The 19,743-nt window shown below is 43.4% G+C and overlaps 1 protein-coding gene across 2 annotated transcripts; it reads left to right on the top strand.

Moving 5' to 3' along the window:
* The first annotated feature begins 115 nt into the window (after window positions 1–115).
* Window positions 116–17,557, top strand: RAD51AP1 (RAD51 associated protein 1). Of its 2 annotated transcripts, none has more exons than XM_065942577.1 (9): window positions 116–271; window positions 2,195–2,244; window positions 3,947–4,088; window positions 6,624–6,727; window positions 8,067–8,153; window positions 8,894–9,043; window positions 11,329–11,487; window positions 13,497–13,646; window positions 16,348–17,557. In XM_065942577.1, the coding sequence occupies exons 1-9, from the start codon at window positions 255–257 to the stop codon at window positions 16,482–16,484; spliced, it is 996 nt and encodes a 331-aa protein (XP_065798649.1). In that variant the 5' UTR covers window positions 116–254; the 3' UTR covers window positions 16,485–17,557. The 2 variants fall into 2 exon arrangements, with proteins under 2 accessions (XP_065798649.1, XP_065798639.1); XM_065942567.1 differs by lacking the exon at window positions 16,348–17,557 and adding an exon at window positions 16,020–16,264.
* The last annotated feature ends 2,186 nt before the right edge of the window (window positions 17,558–19,743 follow it).

The following is a 19,743-nucleotide window of genomic DNA, read 5'->3' as shown; positions in this document are numbered from 1 at the left end:
CGTTACGAAACTGAAGCGGCGAAACACAATCTTAGCTCTGGCAGACCGGATGCGGAAGGGCGGTGCTTGGGGAGGGCGTGAACTAACGCGCTCTTCTCAGAACGCATGCGCGGCAGCCGGAATGGCTGGCGAGGATTGGCGAGCCGCAGGACAGGCGGAACGCTCAGGGTTTGATTTTGGGCGGGAATTGGAACTGCCGCGGCGGCTGCCTGCTAGAGCCTGAGAGCTGCAGGTTTCCAGCCTCGGAGGGGACCATGGTGCGGCCTGCGAGGTGAGTAGCCCATGGAATCCGGCGAGTGTGGGGAGGAAGGTCAGGAAGACGCTGTAGGCCGCGTTTCCTGCACGGGATGGAGAGAAGGGCCCGAGGACCCAGGGTGGCGATAGTGGGACGAACAGGGAAACACTCCGGCCTCCAGTGAGAGCTCTCGCTCCTAGGAAGGGTCCTGTCAACCTAGCCGTTTCCTTCTCTTGGGCGTCCTTGACTGTTCCTGCCGTTTCTTTTACCCATCCCGTTCAACTAAGCTGATTACGCTTTGCATTTTACTGAGCTTCTCAGTTCAGTTCAGTGGCTCAGTCGTGTCCGACTCTTTGCGACCCCATGGACGGCATCACGCCAGGCCTCCCTGCCCATCACCAACTCCAGAGTTTACTCAAACTCAGGTCCATTGAGTCGGTGATGCCATCCAACCATCTCAGCCTCTGCCGTCCCCTTCTCCTCCTGCCCTCAATCTTTCCCAGCATCAGGGTCTTTTCAGATGAGTCAGTTCTTTGCATCAGATGGCCTGTTAATTCATTTGTTGGTCACTATACTTCTTTCAGATAGAAAGTTTAGGTCTTCTCATTTTATCAGTTTAAACCTCTGGACCTGAAAGTCAGTTTGCCTGAATCATACAGCTAGTAAGTTGCTGGGTAACAAGCAAATCTAAGCCAGCTGGCGCCAGATCCACTGTGTTTTCCACCAAGTGCTGTTGGAAATTCTTCCTCTACTTTACCTCAGTCGAGCACCATGGAGACCTAGGGTCAGCCATTCATTTAGTAGGGTTTCGAATATACTTACTTCTGCGCTGAAAGTATGTATTTACTAGGTATATATCCATATATTTAGGTGCTGGAGATTGCATTCTAAGGGGCTGAAAATAAACATGGCAGTGTGAGAGAGTGAGAGGAAGGAAAGCCTTATTTTAATTTTCATTAAAAACTTTTTTGAAGTGAGGTTATCTATAAGCTTGTGTCTCTGGTGTACAGCAAAGTGATTCAGTTTATATATATATTTTAATAAAACATATCTGTATACACACACATACACGTATGTATTCTTTTCCATTATGGTTTATTACAAGATATTGAATATAGTTCCCTGTGTTGTATAAATTTTTGTCTATCTGTTTTGTATATAATATTTGTATGTGCTAATCCCGAACTCCTAATTTATCCCTCCCACCACCTTTCCCGTTTGGTAATCCGAAGTTTGTTTTCCATGTCTCTGAGGTTGTTTCTCAGACTCACCATGTTTTAAATGTCTATTGCATGGTGAGCCATGGAGAAGGAAATGGCAACCCACTCCAGTATTCTTGTCTGGAGAATCCTGTGGACGGCGGAGCCTGGTGGGCTGCTATCCATAGGATCACACAGAGTTGGACACGACTGAAGTGACTTAGCATGCATGCATGCATTGGAAAAGGCAATGGCAACCCACTCCAGCATTCTTGCCTGGAGAATCCCAGGGACGGAGGAGCCTGGTGGGCTGCTGTCTATGGGGTCACACAGAGTCGGATATGACTGAAGCAATTTAGCAGCAGCAGCAGCATAGTGAGCATGAATTAACATTGGAAGAGATAAAAGAAAATGACTTTCAGTATCAGGAAGTTGGTAATTTAATACATCAGAATTCACATATAAAACAAAAGAATACGTACAACAAGAACTTCTAAATGCCCATTTAATGGCAATTAAACAGTGTATAAACTTTGTGTTAATTATATTGATTATTCCTACTTTATTTGAATTAACTTTTTTCCTTATCAAGTATAACAATGTTATATCTTTGCATAAAATGCAAATCATATCATATTTTTAATTTATATGTGCTTAAGGGAATCCAAACATTTTTATTTACTCAAGTGTATTAATGGCCTTAAAAAATGGAGGTGAGAAATTGACATTTGTATAAATAAAATTTCTGTCTTGGTCACAGGCATAAGAAGCCAGTCAATTACTCCCAGTTTGAGGATTCTGATAGTGATGGTAAGTAGAGCATCTTATTTCTTCATTAAAGATTTGATAATTTATTTCCTTAGTTTATAGGATATAATGTGTATGTGGGGTGTGTATGTGTATGGCTAAGACATGGTTGTACCAGTTGTATATGAGGAAGGTCTGGGGAAATAATTTTCTTAGCATTTAGGATAATTATGCTGATCGCTACACTGACAAAAATTATTGGCATAAATCATAACCACACAGGGCCAGGAGAAATGATTTTTCAGGTCTAAACTACTCTAGATCCAGGTTCCCCCTATCTTTCAGAGATGCAGATGTGTTGCAGAATATAATGTAAAATCCCTATTAATGATAGAGTAAAGCAAGCTCCTGAAGGAAGTTCAGGCTTAAGCTTTACCCTATTGTGTTACATATGTACTTGTCTTTGCTATTAAGAGAACTTTGGTCAAAAACTTTGAGAAACATGGTGTTAGGTTACATTATACTTCAAAGTAAGTTTTGTGTTTCTTTCTTAGACTTCTGGAGTTTTCTGGGAGTCAAATGTTAAGTAATCCCTTGGTTTGAAGGAATATGTTTTTGCCTGGAGCCCAGTCTTAGATGTGTCTAAGACTTGGGAGAGAAGAGTATAGAACATGACTTTCTAGCTTTTTACTCTTGTCATCAGTCTGTTGCAAAATAGGTATAAACTGCTGGTTGTATTCTGGAAACTGGTGAGGAGGTGGGGGAAAAGTCACAGATTATTGTATTTATATGTGGAGAAGCATAAAACACTTGTTGATAAATGGGAAGGTCCAGGAATCAGACTGTGAGTACCTCAAAGGTATGCATACATGTCATGTATGCGTTTGAAAGTTAGAGCAGCGGTTTTATGTTGAGTGTCAACAGAAGAACCACCTCAGTTCTGAGGATGGCAGAACAGAAAAACCCATGAAAACAGAATGGACTGGAAAGCAACATCCCTTTGCCAAAAATAAAGTTACTGTGGTGGGATCGTAGGAGGGCTCTTAAGGTGATGATACCACTGTAAAGGCTGCTACTGTAAAGTCCTAAGTAGGAGCTACTTTCTTTTCCTCCAGGTTCTGATGCTTCTTACTTTACTTAGCTTGGTTGTTGTTTTAGGAAAGGTAATGAGGATGAGATGTTTGGATGGCATCACCAACTTGATGGACATGAGTTTGAGCAAGCTCTGGGAGCCTGGTGATGGACGGGGAAGCCTGGTGTACTGCAGTCCACGGGGTTGCAAAGAGTCAGACACGACTGAGTGACTGAACTGTACTGAACGGGTCTTTGAAAGAAAGTATTTGGCTGCATTATGAAGTTTCCATAAAAATCATTTTCTTCCACTTCTTGATATGATAAAATTATACAGGGAATTTTATTGATTTTTCTAATGGTTTTAGAGGTTTTTAACTAATTGTTTTTTTCTTTGCCACTTACATATGCTAGCTTAGTGGCCCTTATAGTTTTTCAGGGAGTTAGTTTTTGACAGATGGATTTTTTCTTTTTTTAAAAAAGTCACTAAAACGAAGTGAAAAACTTGAGTGAGAATAAAGACAGTACACCAACTGTATTTTTTAGATTATGGAAAACAAACAATTTGCTTATCTTTAAAACTTGAACACACATAGTAATGACTCTCAACTACCAAGAAAGTAAGTTTACCTTATTTTTTCCTTAGGAAAAGCAATTTCATATGTTATTTTATTTTTAACTCTTGCATAAATAGATGATTTTGTTCCTGCAACTGCACCGTCAAATAAGAAATCCAGAATAGCACAAAAGGAGTTGAAACTAGAAAAACCAGAACCTAAGCTGAAGAATCTCCAGGAAAAAGACATCCCACTACAAGAGAAACCCCCTAAAAAAAGGTGAGAGGTAAGACATACAGTGAATATATGACATTAGATATGTTAATCTAAAAGAGATAAATTCAAACTCTTGGTCTAAATTAGAACTTGAGCAGAATCACAGGTCTTATTTAATTCACGTAGGAGAACAGGAATGTACCACTAATCCCCTCTGGCTTTCTGAACTGCTTTAGGTTCATGAATGCATAAGGAAGTAACCATTTAAGTCATAATCACCAAGTTTACAAGGTATATCTTGCCCTTACAAAGAGACCTTACACCTGGCTCTGAACTCCTCAGGTCTTAAAAGGCTACCTTGTTTAAAGTTATGTCTGCCAGGACAGTTTATAAAATTCAAAGCCACATTTCTCAATGAGATGATGGATGTTCCCTAAACTTGTCATCATTTGATGATGTATATGAGCCGCATCATTGTGCCGCACACCTGAAACTTACACTGTGCTGGATGTTAATTGTAGGTAGCTCAGGAAAACCAGGAAAAAAAAAAACAAAAAAAGTGAAACAGTGTATTTCTCTACAGATAAAAAATATTCTCACTTTATCTTACTGAGTTTTGTCCAGCAGTGAGAAGGACCTGCAGTTTCAAACTAATCTTGGAGTTCCATTAGGTAGTACTTGGAGGCAGTGGGGGAGATGGAGGGGAGGAATCCCTGAGAGGCCCCAGACTTGCAGTGTGGAGAGGAGGCTGAGGAGGGATTCTGACAAGTGGAACATGGCATGTGTGATGCTTCACTGCTCCAGTAGTATGAGGAAACTTGCTTAACAGAGAGAAACTTACCCTCATGTCATTCTCTTCACTTTTGATTCTTTGTTTTTGAGCCTCTTGTACTATCTTTAAAATATAGTTTAAAAACAACCAATGGATGGGAAAAAAGATTTGCAAATCATATGATCCATTAGGGACTTGCATCTAGAATACATAGGGAACTGTTACAACCCAACACTACAAAGGATCATGACCCAATTTAGAAATGGGCCAAGGACTTGAATAGACATTTCTTTAAGGAATATATACAAATGGTCAATAAAAAAGAAAAGATGCTCACCATCCGCAGCCATCAGAGATACAGATCATATGTCACACCCTCAGGAATGGCTGGAAGCAGAAAGACAGATAGTAGCAAGTGTTGAGGAGGATGTGGAGAAATGGAAACCCTCATGCATTGCTGCTGGGAATATAAAATGGTGCACCCTCATTGGAAAACAGAGTAGCAGTGTCCCAAAGTGTAGTTATTATATGACCCAGCTAGGTATATGCCCAAGAGAAATAAAACTCTGCCCACACAAAAACCTGTACCTGGATATTCATAGGAGCACTTATCAAAATAGCCAAAAATAAAATGTAAGTAATCCAAATGCCTGTCAATTAATGACTGGATAAATAAAATGCAGTATACCCACACAGTGGAACCTTATTCAGCAATGAAAATAAATGAAGTTCTGATACATGCCACAACGTGGACGAACCTTGAGGACATCATGGTGAGCCAAAGAAGCCAAGCACAAAAGGCCACATTTTATGTGATTCCATTAATATTAACATGGAAAACCTGGAACAGACAAGTCCATGGAAACAGCACGTAGATTAGCGCTTGCCAGATGCTGGGGAGGGAGAATGGGGGCTGACAGCTAGTGGGTATGGAGTGTCTTTCTGGGATGATGAAATGTTCTGAAATTAATAGTGGTGGTAGCTTCACAGCTCTCTGAATATACTAAAAATTGCTGAATTGTAGGCTTCAAAGGCTGCATTTTAATTTTACACTGCGTGACTTATATCTCAATAAAACTTATTATTTTAAAAAATACTAAATCCTTCAAGGTGCATCTCAGCATCTCCTTTATGTAACCTTTTCTGTCTGTCTTTTTGCATTCCCTTCTTAAACAATGGAGCACTCTTGACCACCGTGAACAGGAGGCATGATAATCTGTTTACATGGGATAATTATTCCAGGACTTTCTTTCCTACCTCCTCATTAACTGAAGACTCTGAGGGCACTTCTAGTGTCCTGTCTCATGCAGTGCCTCACGCAGAGTAAGTGCTTACTGAAATACTTGTCAGAATCCAGATTGGGCAGAGAAGATGTTAAAAAAAAAATATATATATATATATAGAGAGAGAGAGAGAGAAAGAGAGAGAGAGAGAGAGAGAGAGTAATTTCAGTTGAATACAGGAGCTGTAATAGCTGCCTAAGGAGGTGTGGCTGAGGTCAAGGAAGATTCCTAAGCAGAAGTGATGTTTCACTCACGTCTGCTCTCACTTGGGCAGGTGCTTTGCACCTGGACAGGGCTGGTGGTGAGGAAGAGACACCACAATGACGTAGACACCGTCACCCACTGCCCCTGTCTATTTTGTTCTGCTGGGTCCAACATGACACTTAAATTTCAAGAGGTGGAATGTTAAAGTCCGTTATGATAATGATCATTGTGTAAAAACATCTTCCTGAAGTTGGAAACTCTCAGCTAACCTCTCTTAAGGTTTGCTGTTTAGTTGAGACTGATAGTTTAAAAGCTCATTAGTATTTATGTGTGTTTTAGGCTGGCTTTGGACGACAAACTCTACCAGAGAGACCTAGAGGTCGCACTGGCTTTGTCGGTGAAGGAAGTTCCAGCCGTCACCATTGATGTGGAGCAGTCTCAAGGTAAGCATAACTTTATCTTCTGTAATTATCTTTGAAACCTTCTTACCCCTTTTGTAATCATTTCTTTGGATGAGCTTGTACAGGGGGAAGGATGTACTTTTAATACTTTGGACTATAAAATGAGCAGTTTGCAGAGGGTACTGCTGGATTAGTTGCTTATTCCATCACATAACTCTCATCCACACACAAATCTCTCTCTGCCTAACACTCAGAGTCCACTTGAGGACATGGACTGAGACCCTGGATCCAAAGTTCGTCTTCGTACACAGTGAAAATGTAATTTCTTGGTCAAATAAATTGACCTCTACATCCTAATGGCCCACTTCCTTTGTCTCCAAATTGCACTTAGTTAAGCATCATCTAATGGTGGTAATCTTTATTTATTCAGAAAGGTAAAAGTACTAATTTGGTGAGCAAGCTCAGTAAACTTAATAGGTTTATGACTGCTGTCCTTTTCTGTGGATTTTTCTTCTTTGATTTTTCTGACAGCTAGGAAGCAGATGGCAATATTGATACCCTGGAGAGGCAGAAATCATTATTCTTGGAAAAAACATTCATGTTGCTAAAATGCTTTCTGGATTAAACTACTTTGGCCTAACTCCTTTTTTGTTGGAGGTTGTTTTAAACACATTCCCTTTTTTAAAGGGTAAAGATGTTTAGGTCAATAGTGCCTGCTGTTTGACAATCAGTGAGATAGTTTTGATTAGAGGGGCCTTTATCAAAGAAACTTAAGAGAATTGTCTTACACCTAAAATTGAGAAAATGAAAATCTCTTTCCTATAAAAGATTGTGACATGTGTAACAGGATTTCCTTCTCTGAGAGTCATGTATTCCATAGCATTAGGATCAATACTCTAGATCGTTTTAAAGTTACAATAATGATTGAAGAGTATTTACGTTAGTAAAAGCACAGATCTGCCTACACAGGGATGATAGTTAACATTTATGAAGTGTTTCCTATGTGCTGGGCACCACAATAAGTAGTTTCCACATTCAGCCAGCATCTAATTCCCCACAGGAGCCTCATTTAATCCCCACCCTGTTTCTATGTCTCACTATGGATGAGGAAATTAAGTCTTGTAAAGGATAAGCAGCCTCCCCCTGGTATGTAGCTAATTTAAGAGCCTGAATTTGAACTTAGGTCCCATTAAAGTTTGCATGATTTCAGAGCCGAAAGTCCTAATCTTAGAGTAGTTTTGCCAAGTCAAATCAGTGTGCTAGTTTGAGTTTGGTTCATGTGTCTGTATCTAAATGCTATCAGATTTTAGCGCTTCTCTTCCGGCTTCTAGTCCCTGGTTGATTAGGGTGCATCTGCATGTTCCTTCTTCCTGATATTCAGGCTTTGACAAACATGGCAAGAGGGAAACAGAAGCAACGAGTAAGTCTCCTCATGTCTCCAACTGCAGTGTAGCCAGTGACTATTTAGGTAAGTTTTTTATACTAATAATATTTATTTTTTCCATCATCATTTTTCTAATTCTTACTTAAATTCTTGAACTAAAACTAGAACCAAGGTCTTCACATTTGTGAAGGTTCTCTTTACCTCTTCGTTTCTTTCTGTATTCAGTCTGTCAATGCAGACCTGGTTCCTTCCCTGGTGTAGGGTCATGACTGCCTCTGACTTCTAGTTGACAGCAGTTGAACCCTGAAGAAAGGGGCTGCATCTTCCCAGTTCAGCTTGAAAACTTTTGGGGAAAGACTCTCAATTTGGGTTTTGGACTTATGCTTAACTCAGACTGCTGCCAGGAGACTGATGTACTATATTGACCAGACTGGGCTCTGTGATCTGTTACTGGAAGCACAGGAAGGACGCAGCTGGGCAGATTTTTTAGAAAAGCAGGTGTAATGGAAGTCTCCTTTGCAGTTCGTTAGATGATGATGTTGTTTAGTCGCTCAGATGTGTCTGACGCTGCAACCCTGTGGACTATACCCCACCAGACTTCTCCGTCTCTGGGATTCTCTAGGCAAGAATACTGGAGTGGTTAGCTATTCCCTTCTCCAGGGGATCTTCCTGACCCAGGGATCAAACCCAGGTCTCCTGCATTGGCACATGGATTCTTTACCACTGAACCACCTGGGAAGCCACTCTTTAGATGTTACCTGGCACAAAAACTTTCATTTTTTTTCTTTTTTAAAATGTCCTTTCTTTTTTAAAATGTCCTGAAGATCTAGATAAAATCACTGAGGAGGATGATTCTCAGGACACTCCACAGAGAAGGAAGGCAGCTTCCCAAGCCATGGTCCAGCAGAGGAAGATTCTCTTGGAAAACAGTGATGACGATGAAGCTGACGACTCTGAGCCAGACTTTGCAACTGGTAGGTTATGTCCTCACTCAAGCTCCACCCTATGGGGAGTCAGTCAGAAGTTCCCAGAGACTCCTACTATATGCAGAACACTGCTGAGCATTGGGTGTGCAAATTTGAGGAACACAGGACAGTTAAATTCAGCTATGCCTTTGGAGGAAAAGCTTTATCCAGAGGTGAACTTTAAGCTGTGCCTTGAAAAATGAGTAGCATTTAAGGCTGAAATAGCACTTCTGACTGATGGAAAGGCTTAGACCACAGACCACAGAACAGGCAAGTACATACACAAGAGCTCAATGACATTAAAGATTTCTCAAAGAAGTAAAAATGGAACTGCCTTACAATCCAGCAGTTCCACTCCTAGGTATTTATCTGAAGAAAACAGGAACAGTGATGAGAAAAGATATACGCCCGCTGCGTACACTGCAGCGTTATTTACAATAGCCATGACATGGAAGCAACCTAAGGGCCCGTCAGTAGATGAGGGGATAAAGGAGATGTGGTTCATATATGTGTTTGTAGGTATGTATATTGGGGTTGTTCGTCCACATTTATTCAGCACATATTGGGTTTCTATTTTGGATGCTGTGTTCTTGACACTAGAGCTTACCTTTGAGGGCGGGGACACAGACAGAAAACCAAGATCTGAGGTGTCAAGTGTTGATGGTTTATGTACTAGTAGATACTTAAGAATTCATAGATTCCCAGAAGTATCCTTTGTCTTCTTGCCTCGCTTGTGGACCAAAAAGACCGTCTCTTTTCCAGTTCTTTGAGAGCTGGTTTGGTTTTTCTCGCTGCATTGTTACAGTCCCCCCAAACTCCCCGTGTGGCTGTACTTTCCACCAAACGCCACGTGGTCCAGCCCCAAGAACAATCCTTTTGGCCTCCCGGGGGGCAGCTTGTCGGGGGGAGGTGGTGACCACCATCCAGCCTGTGCTGTGGATGCTTCACGCACAGCCTCCCTCCTCCCAGCCTCCTGACTCCTTCTGAGTCCCCCACCCCAAGAGAGCGCAAGTCCACGCTGTCCTGTGGGTCCGGAATCCCCTTTGGATCCTGCCATGCAGGGACACCCGTGTTCCCTGTCTTGCTCGGTGTTCTTCAAGGGGCGGTACAGCCAGTGTACTTTCCTCTGCCCTGAGCTGAGAATGGCTCCCTATCCTGTCCCCGCAGCCGATGGTTTATTATAGTTGAATGTGCTACTGGAATCATCCCAGACAGCCCGCGTTATCTGGAGCAGGGCCCCTTCTTTAAGTGGCATTTCAGAATCTTCCCCTGCATCGGCTCACCCTAGATGAGACAAAGCGCCTTTTGTGACCTTCAGTAGGGAAAGAAAAGTGAAAAGGAGAGAATCAAGGCTTCTCCTAAGGACATATAAAGCTCTCCCAAATCCATAACCCAGTGTCTGGGTTTTGAGAGTCCCCAGGAGGAGATGCTGATGCTTGGGTTCTGGGTGTCCTGTCGCTGCTTTATGTACATAGAGTCCTGGCCTGTCCTATAGTCTGTCCCTTCAAGCCAAAAGAGAATACGTAATATGCCATGGCTGTTGAGCTTACAGGAAGCGGTGCCTCCTGGACTCTGTTCTGAAATTCTAGAGAAGCTTCTCCACCACCTGCCTTCCCAAATCCAGATCCTCTTGGGACTCCAGAAATAATTACTTGATTTTGCCAGGTGCTGTTTATATTGATAGCAGCCTTCATGCAATCTGCTGGCCTTATATAGTAAATTCTGTATAACCCGGTAACTGTTATGTGAATACGTGGGTTGATCATCTGTTTTTAAAATTGTGTTAGTGTGGGAAGAATGACAGATAAGGACATCACAGTTTGAGATCATAATGACATAGTTGATTTAGGCAGAGGCCATCAGCGACAGGTTGATGAGCATCTTTACGACGGGGATTCAAGCCAGGCATCCGCTGACCCCACCGGGAGCCGGGCAGCCACACGTTCTCTGCTCTCAGACACGAGTGACACCATAGGCAGAGCAGAGCAACCTAGGAAGTGTGTTTATTACCTGTATTAACTCAGTCTGCACAAGAGCCCCGTGGTGGAGGCAGTAGGGTCCTCCCCATCTTATCCATGGGAAACTGAGGCACAGTGATGTCAGGGGCCTGTCTGAGGTCAAGGACACGTAAGTGAGGGGCCCGGATGCACACCCAGGCACCGTGCCTTGTTCGGCCCCTGGAGACGGACGGCATGACACTGGGGGGACAGGGATGTGTGTGCGGAAGGTGACGCTGGGGCCCCGGAAGCCCCGCGTCTTCCAGCAGAGGTGAGCAGGGGTGTGATCTGTTTCAGGTGAAGACTCTGGGGATGACTCTGATTTTAGTGGGAGTGAAGATGATGAAAGCTTCACCGTGAGAAAAAGTAAAGTTAAAGAAACCAAACGGAAAGAAGTAAAGGCGAAACCTCCAGCCGAAAAGAAGGAGAAGCCTAAACCCAAGCGTGGAGCTGGGGGTAAGCCAGTCCCTCACACGTCCTTCACGCCGGACACGGGCCTGCTTTCCTCAGAGTGCTTCTCCACTCTGCCCTAGTCTCCCTAACCTGTGGGGTGTTCCTTTCTCGTCACAGCCCGGGGAGGACGGCAGGCTGCAGTGGGGCAGGCAGAAGGCCGAGGGGGCCCTGAGCAGCTCCCGTCCCCTGCATCTCACAGCCACAAAACTGAGGCTCTCAGAGGTCAGACCACGGGTTGGATTTTCACGTCTAAGCAATGGCTGGAACTAGCCTCCAGCTTTCTCCATGCAGAGCCTGGATCCGTCCATTAGACACATTTTCGCCAAGCGATTGAACGGGGAGGTAGCGCATCTTATTTGCTACTGTCCCACATGACCGGTCTTGGAGGGGAGACTTTCTGCCTGTGTTTAGGGCCCTTTGGTTTCTTTAGAATGGATTTAGTTAGAAGAAATCAGTTTTACAAGACAGCTTCTGAAACTAGTGACGACCTGAACGTGGAATAGTTGTTTCTTGTGTGAAAGAAGTTGGGATGTTTGTGAGTTCATAATACATTAATAGATTACTGTAAAGTATAACTTCCTTAAACCTGATTTGTTTTTCTTACTGATAGAGTTTTTACGTCTTAGTTGTTTAACACATGTATAGTATTTGAAACTATTGTTCAGACCCCATTGCTAAGGATGGCCTTTGTCTCACCTCCCCTTGAACAGATCAGTGCTGAGTACTGGTGCCGAGTACTACTGAGAAATGAGAACTAAGTACTGATAGAGTCCTGTAATTTTCCCCTTGGCAGAGAAAATTGTAAGAGCTGAGGTATCCAATACAGTAGCCACTAGCCAAAGTAGTTCTATCACATTTAAGATAATTAAAATTAGGTGCAGTTTGAAAGTCAGTTTCTAGGCTTTGCTGCCACATTCTAAGTGCCCACCTGACTGTGGCTTGTGGCTACCAACGTATTGGACAGCACGAAATACTGGACATCCCCATCATGGCAGCGAAGCCTGAGGGGCAGTGCTGACCACGGGAGTGCAGACGGTAATAGGAGGAGGAGTATATGGTGAAGGTGTTCACGTCCACGGGCACTCAGATGCTGCTGAGGTGTCTCGAAGCAAGCGTTATCTGAAAGAGACTTTGTATCCTACTTCTCCCTCCATCAAAAACAAACCCAAACCCACTCCCATTCTGTGTTCCTTCTCAGACAGTGTGTCCATGACGGGAATTTGCGAGTCCTGATTATTCCCGTGTCTCCAGCACCCTCCTCCTTTCTAATGACTGAAAGCTCTCCACTCTGTTGTTTTCCCCACTTTCTCCCGCTTCATTCATTCCTGATTCATTCCTGATCCCCTCTCACCTGGGCCACCACGGAGCCACCTAGGTGCTCTGCCTTTACACCGCTCTTGGTGAGATGCTTCTAAACGTACAGATCCACGCGGCTTGTAAGTTCCCCCAGGCCCACCTCTAGGTTCTGTCATCTCTCTTACCACACTGCAGTGTACATATCTCTTTACTTTTCTGCCGTTTCTACCAGAGTCTAGTGAGGGGACCATACATTCCCTGGGAATAGGATACTCTGAGACCCGGGAGCCTGGTACATTCAGTATCTCATGACGCATTGTGACTGGACACTTGTGTGAGTAACAAGTGTGGACTCTGGACTCAGACGTGGTTTCCACTTCCGGCTCAGACGCTTACTAGCTCTCAGACTACAGGCCGACTGTCTAATCTCTCTGTTTCCTTAACTGACAGTGGGGAGAGTCATTTCTGTATCGGAGCTGCCTTCAGGGTTAAAGGTAGTGTTAAAGGATATACTTACAATACTTCCTAGCATAGAAGTGCTCAGAAAGGATGGCTATTCCTAGGCCCTCTGTAAATGTTGATTAATGAGAGTTTTCTGGATTTACGATTCTGCTTCTTAATTTTTATAAGCTGATGGAACTGTATAATTTTCACACATGCATGCTAGACGTCATTCTTTCTCTGTGACCCCTGTTTTATGTGTATTTTCAAACAAGTGCCTTCAGTAGACTGCACTCCAGCTGCCGTCAAGTCAGAATCTCGGTCCTCACCAAGAAAGGGTTCTGTCTCTTCAGAGGCCAGTAGGACGCCTTCACAGATGCGCAGTCCTGCAGCAGAAAGCAAGAGGCCTAAGTGGGTCCCACCAGGTATGTATCGTGTGTGTATTTACTGCTCAAGGGGTGGGACTTGGAAAATTGCCACAGGTAGTTATTTTTTTCTTGTAAATGTTACGAATGAGCACTTCCTCATATTATTACACAGTCTTCAAAACTAAGGATTTTAATTGCTGCATTTATTCATCACTTGTTATTCCCTTATATTTGAGCATCCAAGTTGTTTATTATTTCTTCATGGTGATAAATAAGGTTGCAATTAGCACAGACACCCTTATTTTAGAAATCTGAGCACATCCCTGACTCTTTCCTAGGATAAATTCCTAGTAGCAGAATTACAGTGAGAGAGTACCAGCATTTAAGATTCCTGATACATATGAATGAATGTTTGTCGACAAATCTCTTTGCTCAAGACCTGCTGACCTCTGCAGTGTGGCAGAAACCTCTGGACCAGCATTTAGCAAACTCGACCTTCAACGGTTACATGCTCGGCTTCTCTTTGTTTTCTTTTGCTCCCCAGCCCAGTCTCATGATCCTTCGTGCTTCTTGACATTCCTAAAACCCTAGTCCAGGCCCTGCTCATTTCACACCCAGACTGGTGGTGACTTCCTGCCAGCCCCTCTCCACTTCCCCTCATCCGGCTCAGGAGTCCTCTGCAGTGGAACAGATGCGTTCTTTGTTCCTTCAGCACCCTGTGTGTGCACTTCTGTCCAGCTTCCTCCCTCTGGGATGGCTTTCTTCATGTGTCTTCTCCTTTGCTGAGTCATTCCAAGTCTCCTGGGGTTTCCAATCCTCCTTCTCCATGTTGTCCTTTGGCTGGTCCACAGTGGTCACTCCCCTAAGGATGACTGACTATTCACAGATGGATGTGGGCCTCAGACTCCGTGGTTGCTTCATTTCTCTGTGGCCTCATTTCATCATCTGAAATGGGTTATCACATCATCATCATCATCATCATCACAGTGGCAAGCACTGTATAATCTTTAAAATTTTGGTTTCAAAATTCTAAGATTTTAGGGAGGAGTTAAAAAGTTTTTTGAGAACGAAAGGAGAAAGATTATTTACTGAAATAATGATGCTGTTTCAGTTCAAGGGTACTTCTTAAGTCTATTTCTTCTGAGAATAGTGATTCCTCAACAAAAGAAATTTTAAAGAATTGATATAATGAGTTACAGAAGTTTGAAGGCAGCATAAGCCAAAAGATAAGAGATAACGGAGTGATGGCTGAGGAGTCGTCGTCATAAAACACAGAGTGCTTGCAGACTCATTGTGTGGAAGGCGGGGCGGGTCGGGTGCTGGCCGCGAGGGCCCGGGGCCAGCAGCAGGCTTGAGTGAGCAGGCGTCGTGCCCTCTGTAAGGAGGCCGCGCTGCCCTGCTCCCCTTGCCTGTTCACACGCGGGACGATGGGCCGTGTATTTCCATGTCTTGAGCTTTTCAAGAGAAGCCAGGAATCCACATTTCAGTGGGAAATCTACTAGTTCGTAAAAATGAACTTAAAAGTCGACCAATCAATATATCTGGGAGCAGGATTTGACTCTCAGATGGCCAACTGGTCTCCTGTCTTAACACAAACTTGAGAAGACCAGTGAGGCTCCAGTGGGAAAATGAGCCAAGGACATAAACGTACCGTTGCCCCCAAGAAATACCACCAGAAACAAATATGAAAAGAGCGGCAATCTCAGTGGTAATTAAGGAAACATAAAATGATAAAATACATACAATTTTATACCTCTCAAGCTAGAAAATAATAAAACTGTCAACCAGTGCATCTGGGTTGTGGGGTAGCAGGTGTAATTATTATAAATTTGTAATCCTTTTATAGGATAGCTTAACAGGAACCATAAAAATAAACTTGTCTTTTGATTTCAGAGCTACTTTTGGGAATTTATTCTTACAAAGAATTCAAAAGAAGAAAAAGTAATAAGTTGTCAGTTTTTTTATAACCATTTATAGAAAAGTGGTGAAAAATTAGAAACAACCCAAAAGTTTGTTGTAGGAATTTTATCAATATATGATGCACACATGCAATTAAGAATGATAAATCAGATGACTAGACTCATGGAAATGTGTATAAAACCTTTGTGTGAAAAAATTATACACAGTTGTACTTTTTATGGTTATACTCCGTATCAACTACAAACATATATGTGGATAAATTCTGAAATTTAATACTCTATGGAAATAATCACTCCATTAGTGTGGTAGCATAATGAAATGTGTAAATAAAGAAAAATGGTACTTATCAAAGTTATTTACTGTTTGAAAAATAGACTCTTTAAGAAGTATTTGTAAAAGTTACAGAATTTTTTTAAATGTATTAGATTTGCTACTACTTTAGAAATTATAATTACATTTTTTTTTTAGCCTTTACAATCAATGTTCTTTGCTCCCAACTTTCCTATTTAGCTTTCACGTTTAAAGTTGTGGTGTCATTACATTGGCCTCTGGGGATGTTTGCTATCCGACACACTTTCTGCTCTCTAGTACTTCCCACTCTCTTGCTCGAACTTGATAGAACCTACATAGCAGGAGAAAGAAATGGCAATGCACTCCAGTACTCTTTCCTGGAAAGTCCCATGGGAGGAGCCTAGTAGGCTACAGTCCATGGGGTCGTAAAGAGCTGGACACGACTGAGCAACTTTACTTACTTCTGCTGGCCTCTCCTGTTTCATAGACTGATCTTTGTGAAGAGATGTCTGACATGCTCAGCATCAGGTGACATGTTTTCTTGCAGCCATGTCCGGAAGCAGCAGCCGTAGCCCCCTGGCAGGAGTGGCCGTGAAATCTCCAAGTCAGAGCCTCCGCCTCGGCCTGTCCCGCTTAGCACGGGTTAAACCTCTGCATCCAAGCTCCACCAGTAGCTGTGTGTAGCCACAGGAAGATATTTGATTAAGAAGCTCTCATTTGTATAAGTGGGTTTATATTTGAGGAGGGAATTGTAATATAAAGGAATCCTTCAATGTCATATAAGTTACCTCTACCTGTTTTGTGACTATTCTCTGCAAAGCTGCCTGAGACTTCAGCAAGAGTTTTGTTGATGTGAATTCTCTTGGAATGTCCTTTCTTTCTGAAGAGCATATTCTCCTCCCTCAGTGGATATAAGCGGTCACTGTCATCACCTTGCTGTCAGTGTGACACGGAGGAGGTCCACGTTACTTGCTGCTTATTGCCAGTAACAGGATGCTGCTTCCTGCCTTTGTCGAGTTGATGTTACCTGAACGTCGCGTGCAGAGTTTATCTTGAAAGAGGAAGATTCCCACTTCTCCCAGGGATGTTTCTACACTGACAACTACACTGTCAGCTTTATTGCCACGATGTTTCATACTTTAGCCAAATGTTTTTATAATAAGAATTCAGAATTATTTTCCACATTAAAACAGTTGCTGTACTATAGTGTATGTCTCCTACCTAGAAGTATTACTAGATGGTTATCTTATAGCAGATAAAATTTCGTGACATTTCATGAAACCTTCATTGTCAAAACCTTTGATAAAAGTGGAAAAGTTTTGATATGCACTTTACCATTGCATCCGTCTGTCTCTAACTGTCTACATTTCATGATAAAATAAGTGCTCTGCAAAAGAAAAAAAAAATTATTCTTTTTGTTGTAAATAGAAAGAAGAAGAGCTGTTTCTTAAAGTCATCACTGTACGTGAAGCCCATGTTTTAGGAGGTGGCTGTCAAGGTTGTCATCCCTGTTGTATTAGCATAGCTCTTCAGGAAGCTTAGATACTGGTTCACTGTGAATAAAATAGTAATAGACGTTTTTTATTTACAGTGAAAATTTCAACTAGCTCCTGATCACTTTTTAATAAAAATTCTCTGAATTTTAACCATTAAAAATGTATATAATACCTAGTTCTTGGTTTATGAAATATGCTAATGTGAAAATAAGTAATTCAGACTTATGATTAAAGTGAGCATTTGCCTACTGCTGCTGTGTATATTTTTTCTTGTCTGGTATATATTTTATACTGTGGTGCATCCCCACCCCACCCCACCCCACCCCGCCCCCAGCTGGAAGCATGCTTTCCAGGAACAGGGGGTTGAGGGACTCTGTATGCTGCAGTTTAACAGTAAACACTAAGAGCTATACTGTGCTAGTACTGATGTCATTGATTAATCACCCGGGCCAGCTTGATGAACCTGTTACCTCTGTGTGTGGTAAAACACTCATGACCGTGCTGGTGTCAAACCCAGGATACATTTTCTCACTGTCTCACAGACCCTGCTCATCGGACCCTGCTTAACACGCTTTATTTCCTGGGCCATAGCACACCACTCGGGTACTTTTCTCCCCGCCTACTCATTGCTTTGTGGCTTGCTAATGTTCGGTGTCTTCCACACCCACTGCTCTCACCACCCTATCATATTGTGTGTGAGTCCATTCTTTCCTTGGTGGCTCAGACTCTGGTAAAGCGTCTGCCTGCAATGCAGGAGACCCGGGTTCGATCCCTGGGTTGGGAAGATCCCCTGGAGAAGGAAATGGCAACCCACTCAAGTACTCTTGCCTGGAAAATCCCATGGACATAGGAGCCTGGTAAGCTACGGTCCATGGGGTTGCAAAGAGTTGGACGCAACTGAGCGACTTGACTAAAAGTTTGGTGTCACCCACACCCACTGCTCTCACCACCCTATCATATTCCGTGTGAGTCCATTCTTTTCCCCCTGCTCCTTTTTTGTTTCAGAACGTGAGTAACTTCAAGTTGCTGTGGTCACCTAGGTGACAGTGCTGCCAGTCAGGCTCTTCAGCCTAGAACTTGCTCTTGACGCTGCTATGTTGCCTGGCCCCTTGATCATACGTCATCACTAAATCGGTGACATCCCCCCAACCCAGGCATCTTCCCTCTGTAGTTCCTATTAGTACACAGCATCACCATCCGTCAGCTGAGGGACCTGGGGCACTTGCTCCCTGCACATCCCACACGGTCAGCAAGCTCTAGTCCATTTCCTGCTCTCTCTTTCCAGGTGCCGCTCTTTCTCTGACACTCCCATCACTTACTGCTTCTAAGGGGCATCCTTGCCTTGATGAGCAAGCTGCTCTGTCTTCCTTTCAACCCATTAGAGCCAGAGGGAGTTTCCTAAAACAAAATCTGAGAACACCCGTCTGCTTAAAACCCGCACACACTCCTCAACCTGTTTAGTTCACAAGCTATTTAGAATCAGGCTGGCTCCGTGTCCCCTTCTTCAGCCTTGTCCCCTGCTACCCATGTGCACCTTTGACCCTTGCCACACCACACTGGGTGCTGGCACCTGTGGTTCTGGGTTTTCAGATGATTCTATTTGCCTTTTTCCCGTCGCTGATTCCTTCTTGTGCTAGAAGACCCATATCCAACTCGACTGTTTCAAAAAGCTGTATTTGAATGTCTGTTTCCTCCATGGACCACATTGTATGTCTCTAGGTAACTGTGCTGTCATTCAACTATTTCGTTTTCCTGCTTTTAAAAGCTGGTGCAGAGTAAGTGCACAAAAAAATGTTCCTCTGCTGAATAAATCCTATCCAGAACCTTTACTGTGTGCTTCTGATAACCCCGGGTTTTGCCTTTAAGGAAGAGTCTTATACATATAACTTGACTTGATTATGTTTGTATCAGTTTAAGAGCTTTTTGCTTCCCTGGTGGCTCAGAGGTAAAGCCTCTGCCTCCAATGCGGGAGACCTAGGTTTGATTCGTGGGTCAGGAAGATCCCCTGGAGAAGGGAGTGGCAACTCACTCCAGTACTCTTGCCTGGAAAATTCTGTGGGCTACAATACATGGGGTCGCGGAGCCGGACACGACTGAGCGACTTCACTTTCACTTTCTGATAACCCCACACTTTTGTGAAGGGGGTGAGAGTGAGGGGTCGCTTCATAAGCCTATTGCATCAACTGGAATCTCTCTAACCTCAGAATGTCCTTCAATTCTTGCCCCAAACTTTAAAGACCGGAGGCAAGAGAACAGGAGCAGGAGGAAAAGAGCTGTCTCTCTCGGCTGAGGTGAAAGGTGGTTTGGGACCAGCCCAGAGCCCCAGCCTTTCAGCTCGGGAGTCACAAAAAGGGCGAAAACAGTTTCTATAGCGACGGGAGCAGGGTGTGGCCCTCCACCGGCGTTACAGGTCCCAACCGGCAGCTCCCGCAGTCTGCGCAGGCCCA

The sequence above is a fragment of the Muntiacus reevesi genome, chromosome 1 (assembly GCF_963930625.1).
Source record: "Muntiacus reevesi chromosome 1, mMunRee1.1, whole genome shotgun sequence".
In the NCBI taxonomy this organism is placed as follows: domain Eukaryota; kingdom Metazoa; phylum Chordata; class Mammalia; order Artiodactyla; family Cervidae; genus Muntiacus; species Muntiacus reevesi.
Note: the sequence above shows the minus strand (reverse complement) of the source record. Positions and strands in the feature narration are given on the sequence as shown.

What these genes read in the sequence shown, in the direction of transcription:
- RAD51AP1 (XM_065942567.1), top strand. An exon ending in TGTAGCCAGTGACTATTTAG is followed by an intron (nt 8,154 to 8,893) that starts GTAAGTTTTTTA and finishes AATGTCCTGAAG; the next exon opens with ATCTAGATAAAATCACTGAG. An exon ending in ACCCAAGCGTGGAGCTGGGG is followed by an intron (nt 11,488 to 13,496) that starts GTAAGCCAGTCC and finishes TTTTCAAACAAG; the next exon opens with TGCCTTCAGTAGACTGCACT.